Raw genomic sequence first — 12,909 nt, 5'->3', positions numbered from 1 at the left:
GGCCTGATCTTAGAGCAGAAGAACATTTTGTGTTCCTTGTTGGGACAAAATAAATGACTCTTTCTCAAGTCAAAATATTGCTTAGCTTGCGAGCATCCTAACAGCATTCAGCCCAGGATGCCATCCTGTGTTAGCCAAGAGCTTATAATGCTACTGCCAGGCCTAGGGTAATTATGTTCAACAGAGGAATGGTAACTTAAACACAAAAACCTTTGTGGATGAAGATTATAACCCTTTTGTGAGTCTCATAATTATATGTGCCTGCTCTTGACAGATTTTTATAAAGCTAGAAGAAAATGTCAAGAGTACCTCCACTAACCCATTATTTTATAGAGAAGGAACTTTAAGTTTGAGGTTAAATAATGTTTTCAAAGTCATAGCTATTTGGAGGCAGATGGTTATCTAACTGGGATCATTGATAAAATATGACTTATTTTTAGTTTTGATAATAATTTCTTTTAACACCTGCTATACGTTAGGCACACTGGGTGGGCCCTTCCCTTACTTTATTTCACTTCACCCTGCAACTCGGTGTGCGACGTTCTTCGTTGTTATCATTATCATTCTGATGGACAAACTGAGGCTCAGAGAGGTTTGGAGGCTTTGAGGTCCGCGGAAGTCACATTGCCAGCCAGAGCTGGGTGCCGGAAGCCATCTGCCACAGCAAAGGGCCTGACCCGTTTAACAACACTGGTTTTAAAGCCAGGGTCCTTCCCGCCTGTAGCACAGTTTCTGATCAGCAAGATAGGTTCTTCACTTTGGTCATGAATCAGAGTTTCCAGTCCAGTCATTCATAGAAGGGGTTGAGCAATAAAATAGGTTGGGGGGTGGAAATGAAAGTTTAGACACTAATCCCAAAGAGGGCCCTTCATCGCATTGAAGTGGAAACAGATGGTGGGGACGAGAGAGGGCGTTGGCCTGGGTGTTAGAAGCTTGGGGTGTGGGTTTGTGAAAATGCAACCTAAGGATTGGCTTTGTTTTTGCACCCTTCCAGGACCATCCCTCATGAGCGGAGAATCCTAACCATCCTCCAGTGGCTTTCATTACCAGACAATGAGAGGTATCTGTTCCCATCTGTCCTTTTCTTTCTTCAGTATTTTTCATTCTGGGCTAGTGCTGGACAAAGCATTGGATGGACTGTGACATAGAAGCACAGCCAAGGATTGATGTTATTAAAAGTTTTGCGGTTATTAAGCATTATTTCCTTTAGAAGTTTGGAGTTACTGGGGACCATTTAATTACGTGGATTACTCCAGCCGTTAATCTTGGTGACTTCAATAGACCTGAATTGAGTTTTTGGCTTTGATAACAGAATTGATCAGCAGTAACTCAAGGATTGGAAGGCATTAAGGCTGAGTGTTCCCCTGAATATAGTCAGTTTTTTCAGTCCCACATATTACATGGCCTGTGGCGATGATTACTGGATTCTGCTGCCGAAGGATCAGAATCTCCGGTGATGTTCAGTTTTTTTCATTGTGACGTTTAGTCTTTTGAAGTGGTACTTGCAGTTACCACACTGGGGAGTGGTGTAGAGGTGTAGAGTGATAGGTCAAGAAGTCATGGAAAGTAAAAATTTTCCATGGTAATACTAATAGTGGGTGGGAGACTAACTAAGCTAGAAGGATTTTGTTTGTAAATTAATTTTTTTAGGTTAACATTCAAAGCAATGGGTTTCTTTATGGCATTTGCATATATATATATATATATATATATATATATATATATATATGTGTGTGTGTGTGTGTGTGTGTGTGTGTGTGTTACAATGTTTTGTTTCTTCTTATTTCCTTCCTACTGCCTTCTTGTGTACCCCTGACCCTCTTGGAGGTTTTTTTAAACGTGTGATATGGAGTTCTCTGTGTAGCCTGGGGTTGACTCTGGTTCTAATTTTCCCACAGGCCTTCAGTTTATGCTTTCTATTCTGAGCAGCCCGATTTCTCTGGACACAAATATGGCCCTTTTGGCCCTGAGGTTAGTAATTTATCGTCTGCCTGAGAAGACCCCATGTTGCTGGGACACCGAATGTCCAAAACTTTATTTCAGAATTTATGCAAAGTCTGGGAGTTTTCAAATCTACAAGGCGTATACAAGGTCAAATAATTTCAAGACAGAAAACTTAAAAAAAGAAAACCTTAAATATACTTGTTTCTCTTCCAGGAACTTCATTTCAGATTGCTTTGGTATAAAAACATCCTAAACACAATGTTATGGAAAATGGGGGGGATTTTCAGCCTTGAAGGTATTAGTGGAACAAGGTGAAGGTTTGGCCAGCAATGGGCTAGGACCGAAGGAATCTATGAAACCTCTGGTATACAGGACATTACAACTGAATTTCAACGCCTTTCAAATGGTTACACAGTTCACAGAGGGGAAGTTCTTTTGCCAGCCTGGGAGCCTTAGCATGTGTGATTAACCTGACATGTAGCCTAGTAGAGATACATTTAATGGGTTATTTGGACATAGATGTTCCTACTGTGAAACCATGAGTACCCCCAAAGGTAAAATGAGTTCTGAAATGAGAGAGATTCTCCACTTGAGGCTTGTGGCTAGTGGAGCTGGCCACACCCTGGTCACACTTAGCCATCCCAGTAGGAGACAATCTGCTTGGAAAGCATGGTTCACTATAAGTTCACATTCAGGAAATGGTTGACTATTATTGTGTTTTATTCATTTAAGAGGAAATGCTTTCTAACGTTTCAGTATAGAGCATTTGAAATACAATAAAGTCTACAAGTCAAAATTTTAAAACATTTTAAATATTTTCCATTTTTCCCCCATGGGGCACAGAAGTTACCACAACAATGTAAAACTTGATTTGAGCTGAGAAAATTATTTTAAAAAGTGTTTGTTGATGGGTACTGTCTCCAATTCTCTGGAAGCCTGTGATGGCATGATTGCTCTAACTAAATTCACTGTGTTCAGCATACAGATATGTTAGAGATGCAGATAAACGTATCTTGATTTAAGCAGTTTTGAGCAAATTTCTCTATGTCTAAACAAAGGCAGTGAATACCAAGAAGCCCTGAGGATTTCTGAATACTTTAACATCAATTCAGTGTTGGATGAATTTTTTTAAGCACTAGAAACTATTAGCTATCTGAAACCATTCAGAGTTGGTCTTGAATCACGGAAGTCATAGAAATCTGGGCCTCTTTCATTCTTTTGATGTTCAAGCGCTATTGCAGGATCATGAAACGCAAATGATAAAACAAGATAAACATCTGCATACATGAAACACAAAAAAAGGAAGGATGGCTGTTTTATCTTTGGGAAGACTTTCCTTGATATTAATCTAAAATGAACTAAAGGGACTAGATTTTATTAAAATGTCAAAAAAAAAAAATCCGTCCCACTAAACACCTAACTAGTTCCATGTGCTCTATTAAAAAGTCCAACGTTGTCTGAGTAATATCCTTTAAAAGAAGAAAACAGGAGCTGATATTGATATGGCCATTCTTTTGAAAGTTGAGTCTGGTACTTAAAGAGGTTTGTGGCTTCTTTAAGTTCCTTGGTAAGTGGAAGATTTGTGGTAGACTCACAGACCATGAAACTTCTTCCCACAGAACCACCCAACCTTCCTTGGGATGAACAAAGCCACCTATTAATAACCGTGTTCAAATGATAGGAAACACCATCTATGTGGCAAGAGCTGGCTCTTAACAATACACATGGATTATAACACGTTTGCTACCTTGAGTCACACGGCTTAGCAGTCAGTGTTCTTTTCCAGGGATGTCTCTGGGTTTGTGATGTGTGTAGTTTCATTACAGCTACCTTGTGAAAGTAGATGTATTTTGAGTAAGAAACAACCCGGTTGTTTTGAAGTGCTGAGCAATGACTAAATGAAGCAAGTGTCGAATACTTTAACTTGGTATAATGATGGTTTTTATGTCCATAATTGCTTATAATCATATAAGCCTTTCCCCTGCATAGTATTTTTGAATTAAGAGTTGTAAGTATTCTTATTATGTTCTTTTCAGTATTAACAATGCTTGTAGCTGGAGTTTTCTTCCCTATCTGCTGGGTAAACATTATTAATTGTATACCTTAGAGTATATGATAGCCTGACCACATTCTTCTCATAAAGAAAAGGACATTTTCAGATTTCGACTATTTTCCATATGGTTCTAAGTTAACTTCTACTGAAATCAAAACAAAATGGTTTTGTGCTTTTAAAATAGAACCAAAGCAAGCCAGCAAAACCTTCCTTGTGTCATAAACTTGATTGGTGTTTATATATATATATATATATATATATATATATATATATATATATATGTGTGTGTGTGTGTGTGTGTGTATTTTTATATATATAAACATATATTTATATACACCCATGTATCATCATAGATCTTAAGTATGCATGAGAGCACTACACACACTAGGTGAAAGGTTGTTTTTAATGCATACCATTTTACAAGTAATAAGAAAAAATTTGCATTTGAAATGAATATAAACAGCAAAAGAGTTATATGGCACAGTAAGATGAATTCAATTGAAGTTTGTGGTTTATTTGCTTAATATTTGAGTACACTTGTTTTTCAGGGTGAGTCTCAAAAGCTATTAACTGAGATGGCCAAACACGGGGCTAACAGTTTCAAGAAATGGTGTACTGCTCCTGGTTTCATAGTGTAATGGTGAATGTTCAAAATATGCTTGCTTTTGATTATTGGCACAATCTTTTTTCTCTTTGACCTCTGCTTTCTCTGTGACCTCTTGTTCGGCTGCTCTTCTGGGCCTAGAGGCAGAGCTTTGGCTGGCTGGTCCCTACCTTCAGATGGTAAAGAATCCTTCTGAAAAACAGGGAAGATTGCGCCCCCCCCTCCCATCCTCTGAATAACCTCAGGCTAAAACTTCTAAATTCAGGCTGAAGTATGGCTGGTCAGTGAAAACTTAGCTTTCATCTACCTCTAACATGTGAAGAAAGAGAAACATGCCTTTGTAATCCCTGGATGAAACCTCAGTTTGCTTAAACTCCGTTTCTTCTGCTCTTCTAACCTGCTGCAATTGGAAGGGTTCTCTTTGGGCGTCTTTGGAATGTTGGAGTCCTTTGCAAATGGCCTAGAGTTCGATGGGCAGATTTGAGCACTCGCGGAATGTACTCGGTGACTATGACATGGAAAAACCCTCTTCCTTTTCCCTGCTCTTCTCATGGAGATTTGCCTAAACTAGAAGCATTAAAACCAAAGCAAACTGAACCAAAGTCTACGGGGCTGTGACTTTTGATTGCTCTGCCGGAGAGAGAGGATGAGACAGAAAGAAAAGTGCTCTTGCAGCCGCTTGCCCTGGGAACAGAGCAACCGCATGGCAGATGTTCTCCTTGGTGGCACTAACCCTGTTCCTCTTCCTGCCCCTGCCTGCATCCCAATGGCTCTTGGAACAGTCCTGCCAAGAGATAAGGTAGTTAGGTAGACAGCAGGACCTGCTGCTTTAATTCACCTTTGCACCATCAGCAAATCAGGGGCTGGTTATCTCCAGCATGGGGGGGTCTTCCTTAGATGTTACTGCTCTCTGGAATTCCAAACAGTGCTTAGAGAACCACTGTTGCCTCAGACAGGGAGCTGGCTTCCCATAGCAAGAGTCTGAGCGGAGGCTTTCTTCATCTCTCTACCCTGGTGAAGAAATCTCAGGGACTTTTGATAGCTCTCATTTTCAAAGAGGATTTCTAGGCACACAGTCCTGTGTTCCTCTTTGTGGCTGAAAGTCCTGATGTGTATGCGTTCATTCAGGACCAACGGGGACTGTTTATTATTTCTGTTTTATTTTGTCCTTGGTTGAACAAGTGCAAGCTTGAGAGCCCTCTAATGTATTTGGTGGTGTGATCAGATAGATGTCCCTCAGTTGCTGAATTCGAACCACCTACATGAACCTCATGCTCATCTTGAAGTGACCAAGTGACTTTGACTTTGCTTGGTTATACGCTAGTATATCATGCACAGAGAGCTTTCCGTAACCAAGGGACAGTCTATCCCCAGCTCAGGAGTCATGGCATTTGCCTAATATCACTTTCAGATGTATCCATACATGGGCTTCTCAGCCAAAAGCACCTACATGACTAGATCCTCTGAAATCATATCCTGCTATCAGCACTGAAGTTGTGACCACATTGAGACCTAGGTCAGTGGCTTCTCTCTATAGAGGGCCCTGAATCACCCCTCATTCCAATGTGTTCTCCCTTAAGGAGAACTTAGTTTTTTTAACTCAGACTCTGCTGACCCCAGATTGGGAGAGTATGAGCTTTGCTATCTGGCCCAGAGGGACAGACGACTTCTGAGTGCAGACATCTCTATCCGCCAGCACAGGAGAGTAGTTATGACTCACCTCTTACTCCGGCTAAAAGACCTAAGAGGAAAGTTGCCCCTAAGAGGAGACAGGAAAGACCAATTGCTCCTCCAAACAAAAGAAGAAGAAAATTACATAGGATGGATCATTATGCAGCGGAAACTCGTCAGGACAAAGTAAGTTTATCCACTGTTCCAAACCTCTGTGGCGGGCAGGTCTGGCTTGAAGGCTGCCTTTGGTGATTTGGTTTGAAAATAGTCTGGGTAAGGTTTAGGAAACCTGGTGCATTGTCTTTGGCTTTGAGTCGAGGGCCATCTGGTCCTTTAGGGGTTAACAGTGATGTGAAAACATCTTGAACTCTCCTTACAACAGGAAAAAAAGGGAGTCTTTGATCTTCTCTCAAGTTAGCTGACTCCACACGGATGTTGTCATTTAAGTTTGTAGGGCTGTTGTTTCTGTTGGAAAAAAAAAGTCACCGTGATTGGTGGTGCTGCCTCTTAACAAGACTCTCAGAAGGTAGTAGGGCGTGTCTTTTAAAGCAGTATAGATTAGAACTCAATGAAATGCTGACTTACATGAGTGGTGTGCTGTCTCTGAGACCAGCAGAGGTCTTTGTGGACGAAGGAATAGTTGAAATAGCCAGAAAGAGAAAATGATGGGCAGATAGAGCTGCATGCTTTTCTCAGAATCATAGTAACAGGGTTTACTTTTAACATTTACATTCAAAAGAACCTTTGCTTATTCACTTCCTTAAAACTTTCAAATTCCTTTGAGGCATATTCTTCTTTATGAACCCGATTGCTTAGAAGTAGGTTCTGGATTTTACCTGAATTGTCCCATTGAATAAAGGAAAATAACTCAGTGCCAAGGATAGACATGTGTTATGCATTTCGTGTTTTTATGTCTAGACACGGATCTTGGAGGACAGTGTGTGTTTCTCAGACAAATACCACTTAGTCTCACATCTGTTAGTCCCTTCAAGTTTTTGTGGCACATCTCATTCTGCAAATTTCAGTTGTGATTTGGAATGCTGACGCCTGTCATGAAGAAAAAAAGGCCTCCACCTCGTTTCATGAATGAAAGGATTACAAGGAAAGGTCTTGAATCATCCGAGCAGATTCAAATGGCAGATGCCGTAATGTATTTGATTGGAAGCGATGCTCAGGTCTTTTGTTTGCATCTTGTTTATCTCGAATGTTTGTTACCTAAGCTGTGAAATCCATCTAAACTACTGTGAAATGTCTGATGGGAGGTTTCTTAAAAGTCTGTCCATTGCATCGTCGGATGAGTCTAGGGAGGTAATCCTGTGTACGCGTGGGCGCTCAGGACTCCTGTTGAAGCTACAGCGAGAGACGGTGGATTAAGTTTCTTGGGCTTTGGAAATAGTCCTCAGAGTAGAACTGGGGGTTTGTATTTCATCAGTCTAAACAGAACAAATTCTGTGGTTCATTTTTGTTTGTGAGGATTCTTGTCGATTTTTATTCAATCTGTTTGAGAAGAAGGAAGTCGAGAAGCAGTAGCCTGTCCTTAAGACAGCTTTATTTGCAGGCAATTGGTTACGCTCTGAGGTTGGCAGTTAGGGTCTTTGGAATAAGTGATGAATCCTATTCTACTAATAATGTTCTAATTCATTTCCCAGGAGGTGATGGTTTTAACCTCTAAATCTAATGCTTTTGATTCCCTCAGCCGCTCTCTTTTTTTTGACATAGTTCAAAGTCTGGAGATTTTATACAGAGAACAAGGGTTTTCCACTCTCCGTCTGACTTTCTATTCACTCTTACAACTCTTGCATTTAAAGAATGCATGTACATTTTAGAAAAGCCATTTTGTGCCGCAAAAAGAATTTGCCTCACCAATTTGTGATATTTCACATCAAAATATTTAAAAATGCATGGAGTAAGGAGAGTTTTTTTTATTTATTTCCTCAAAAAAAAAAAGAAAGAAAGAAAACGGTGAGAAAATATTCCCTAGACAAAACTCTGCCTCTGGGCCGGAAGTTTTTTTTTCCAGAACGTTCTAGGGGTAGAAGACCTATGGAAATCAAAAGGTAAAAATATGTAAATAAATATGTGAGGACTAACTTTCTTTTTGCAGATGACAAATCCTCTGAGGGAGATTGACAAAACCGTGGGGCAATTAATGGACGGATTGAAGCAACTGAAGCTGCACCGGTGTGTGAATGTTATCTTTGTTGGAGACCATGGTAAGGCTTCATTTTCTTCTTCGCTATTAAGATAGAAGTTTTGCGGGGGTGGTGGTGGTGCAGGCCTTTCATCCCAGCACTCAGGAGGGAGGCAGATGCAGGCAGATCTCTGTGAGTTTGAAAGCCACCTTGGTCTACAGAATGTATTCTAGGACAGCCAGGCCTATACAGAGTAAACCCTGTCTTAACAAACAAACAAATAAACTAACAAATAAGTGATAGAAGGTTTCTAGGGTGTTGAGAAAAGGAATTGCTGCTCTCAGAATCCAAAATTCTGTTCTTAACATCTTTTTCTTTGCTTCAGAATAGGGAAAGAAATTAGGTCATGATGCAAAAGTTGGAGAGATCCAGGGATTTCTGCATCCTCATGTTCTTTGTAGGAGAGACCTTTCTACAAAACTCTATCTCCTATTACAGTGTTGCAGACAACTGACACATGACGTTAATGACTTCCTCTGTGACTTCCACATAGCATGTGACAGTCTCCTGCCTCTGTGACCCTCATCTCCAACAGGAGCCCAGAGAGTCTGTGTGGTTAAAATGGTAATTGTAAATGTTTGAAGGAGGCAGAGATGTAGGGGTCTTGTCAAAGATATGACACTTAAGTCAAAAGGTTTCCTGGAGTTCTCAGAGAAAATTCGAGGCCCAAATCAAGGCCTCAACAGACAAGACCATTAAAGTAGTGTAGGAAGAAGTAGTGTAGGAAGTGACCTGCTCTCCCTCTCTTCTTTACACACACACACACACACACACACACACACACACACACACACACACAGCCCTCCCCTTAACTCCTTCCAGATCCAACCCAACCTCCCCACCTCGTCCCATCCTTATGTTTTTTTTTTTTTTTTTTTTGATAAGCCACTAAGTGCAATTTGTGCTACCCATATATTCATGACTGCGGGGCCATCTGTCGGAACATGGTAAACTTAGCAGGGTACACATCCTTAAGGAAAACTGACTCTCCCTCCCCTAGGACTCATTAATTGTCAGTAGCTCTTCAGTTAGAAAGGGGGCTCATGACCCCTTCTCCACTCATCACGGAATGTTGACCGCCTTGATCTTGTCCAGGCAACCACAGGTGCTGTGAGTTCATGAGGGCAGTGGTCCTGTCACGTCCAGAAGACACTGTTTCTCTCTTGTCCTAGCTCTAATCTCTAGCTCTTGTGCTTTTTCACCCTGCCTTCTGCAATGGTCGCTGAGCCTCGGGGAAAGGCTTGTGATAACAGATGTTCCATTTATGGCTGAGTACCCCACAGACACTGACTTTCTGCATCTTTTTTTTTTTTTTGAATCAGGGTTTCTCTGTGTAGTTTTGGTTCCTGTCCTGGATCTTGCTCTGTAGACCAGGCTGGCCTCGAACTCACAGAGATCCTCTTGGCTCTGCCTCCTGAGTGCTGGGATTAAAGGCGTGCGCCGCCGCCGCCGCCGCCGCCGCCGCCGCCGCCGCCGCCGCCACCACCACCACCACCCAGCAACTTTCTGCATTTTGACGCATTGTGAGTTTCCTGCATTCACTGTTGCCCATTGCACAAAGAAAATACCCTGGTGAGATCTGAAAGCTGTATTAATCTACGGATACAGAAATACAAGTTTAGAGGGCACCGAGGTACTATGTCCTCTTAGATAAGTAATAATAGTAGGTTTACCCCTGTAAGTAGGGCTTGTAAACTCATCGGCTGAGTATTCTTGGCCAGGTTTACAGTACCAGTCATGTGCTTCCTCCTGTAGAGCAGACCTGAAATCCAGGCAGAGAGTAATTGATTGTCTTCCTAACATTCTTGCCACTATTACATCCCTGGGGCTTCTTGCCACATTGGTCAGTGTAGTTTACAGGGTTCACAGCTGAGTAAGACTGTTGATGAATATTTAGCCCAGCAGCCTACATAGCACCTTCCAATCCTCTGAAATCTAGCTCGCAGGCAGGGAGCTTCATATTCAGCACCAACTTGATTTTCAGAGAACATGTTTATTCATAGACATGCAGACTCGGTTCTAGAGAGTGCTACCTATGTTCTGAAACTATCAAACTGTGAACTATAATAATGACCTTGGAATTTGAGGCCATTCCCGTCTAGTAGAGAGAAAAAAACAACAAACAAACAAACAACAACAAAAAAATAACAAATCAAAATTGATTGACTTCTTGGCGTTTCTGTTAATAGTAGTTTGGGAATCTCCTTAGTTATATTTTGGCCCCTGAAATTTTATTTCCAGAGCATTCTAGAAGATCTGAGGAACTGGGCAAGGGGTGGAGTTTGCGGACGCTAACTTGCTTCCCTGAGTGGATTAAATGATACCCTCTGCAAGATCATTCTCATCTCATTTGGCTTAGTGGAAAGCTGCAAACAGGGTGGAAATTGGAGCATGTGACACTCTTAATTCAATTTAAGTTGCCCAGAAGTGTGGAGAGCATTTGCTCACATGTCGGAGGCAGATATCTAAGAAGTGGATTGTCCCAGTGAGTCACATGTCAGAGCACCATAAAGGTCACAGGCAGAGTAAAACCCTTTCTCAATGTGCAGATTGCTGAAATGAATGGATCCATCGGTTCAGGAAAGCCAGGGCACCTCTCTTTAGAAAGGTATCTTGCCTACAGTTTCAGGCAGGCCCTGGGCTTTGGCAGAATGAATTTCTATGGCGCTCAGATTACACCATGACTCTTGTGCACTCTGTATGCCATCTGCCTCTGCAAATCTCAGCTCCCTCATCTGCAGAACGAAAACACGGACTCCACACAGGGGAAATCAGTCTGGAGGGAAAGGGAGGAGAGTCTAGAGAAACCCTAGGCACATGCACCTGATGCTTTCTGCAGCCTAGGGAGATTACTCAGCGTTGGAACTACAGAAGTGACTGTTGAAATGCAACTAGAGTCTTCCCATCTTCCATTCATTTGTAATTGCAGATTCTCCCCTTTCTGGGGTAACATTTTACTAGCACACATAGCTATTCATTATTTTAACTTTTTCATCCTGAAAGCTTCAATGTTAAAAGAAAAGACATGCTGGGCGGAGGTGGCACATGCCTTTAATCCCAGCACTCAGGAGGCAGAGGCAGGAGGATCTCTGTGAGTTTGAGGCCAGCCTGGTCTACAGAGCGAGTTCCAGGACAGCCAAGACTACACAGAGAAACCCCGTCTCAGGAAAAAAATGAAAGAAAGGAAAAACTTTTAACAAAACACAACATGAGTGTGATCTGTTAAAATATGTTTTATTCCTTCTTCATACCAATTGATGTTAAAAACTAAAAAATAGCCAGTGAGATGGTTCAGTGACTAAAGGTGCTTGCTAGGTGAGCCTGATGATGACCTGAGTTCATTCCCTGGAATCTGTGGAAAGGTACAAAGTGAGAACTGACTCCATCAAGCTGTCCTCTGACTTCCACATGTACACTGTAGCACCCCTTGTGATGAATACTCACAACAATAATAAAAAGAATTTTAGAAAGAAAAGAAGAGATAGATCCAGGATCCCCAAAAGTGATAATTTGAATTGTACCAGATCTGGATCATTCTGGATTACATTTCTTTGCTCTAAACCCTTAAGACCCTTCCTAGAATCATTTATTTTCCCTCGTGGAGAATATTAATATACTAGATTGTGGAAGGTAGTTCAATGGTCTCCCTTGATCCAAGGAGAATGTGTTGTATGACTCCTAGTAGATGCTTGCGATTGCAGTTAACACTTAACCCTGTAAGTCTGCCTTTTCTGATACACTTGTAATTATAAGATCTAATTTATAAATTAGACAAAGTAAGAAATTAACAACAATCGCTAGCGATAAAACACATCGATCAGGAGAGTATGCTTTAAAAAGTTATCTGAATATGATCTCTCTTAGGTACTGTGTAGATACATTGGCTAAAAGGATGACGTAGTTTTAAGAAAAATGGAACAGAATGGATAGCAGTCAGTTTCACTATGCTATTTAGAAGGGCAATTTAAAATTTGTAAGTTATTTGTTTTTGGAATTTTCCATTCATATGTTTTGGATTGTTACTTACTACAGATAACTAGAAGTTCAGAGAGTCACACCGTAGGTGTGTGGGCTGACACCAGCTGTACTGTAAACTTTCATTGTGCTGGGTCATCTTGTGAATTCTAAAAAAAAAAAATGTCAATAAAGATCTCTATGAGTTTTAGATCTGCAGAGCTGCTAGAGTATAATCTTAAGATTTAAATTACTTTTCAAAATATTGACAATTCCCCTAGAAGGCAGAAGACAAATTTGAAGGCGAGAAGGAATATCAGTTAGTTAAAAAAAAAAAAAATCCCTCCCTAGATCTTTTCTGTGTGGAAGATGCTAACTTCCGGTTGTAATTATGTTGTTTACCACTTGTCTTTGCACATTATTTTGTTTGTCGGTTTGGGTGGTCATTTGAACTGACTTTGTTTTTCTTTCCCTCATTTCTTATTGCCAGT

General features: G+C 41.0%; 1 protein-coding gene across 5 annotated transcripts in view; it reads left to right on the top strand.

Moving 5' to 3' along the window:
• Positions 1 to 12,909, top strand: part of Enpp2 (ectonucleotide pyrophosphatase/phosphodiesterase 2) — a 114,345-nt gene that overhangs the window by 66,358 nt on the left and 35,078 nt on the right. For all 5 annotated transcript variants that reach the window (XM_052747819.1, XM_052747815.1, XM_052747818.1 and 2 more), the window contains exons 10-12: positions 995 to 1,060; positions 1,899 to 1,971; positions 8,377 to 8,485. In XM_052747819.1, coding sequence (XP_052603779.1) covers positions 995 to 1,060; positions 1,899 to 1,971; positions 8,377 to 8,485 — 248 coding nt within the window. The remainder of the gene's footprint in view (positions 1 to 994; positions 1,061 to 1,898; positions 1,972 to 8,376; positions 8,486 to 12,909) is intronic.

Source organism: Peromyscus californicus, unplaced genomic scaffold, assembly GCF_007827085.1.
Source record: "Peromyscus californicus insignis strain IS unplaced genomic scaffold, ASM782708v3 Scaffold_20__1_contigs__length_68692818, whole genome shotgun sequence".
Classification (NCBI taxonomy): Eukaryota; Metazoa; Chordata; class Mammalia; order Rodentia; family Cricetidae; genus Peromyscus; species Peromyscus californicus.
This window is presented reverse-complemented; position numbering and strand designations above follow the sequence as displayed.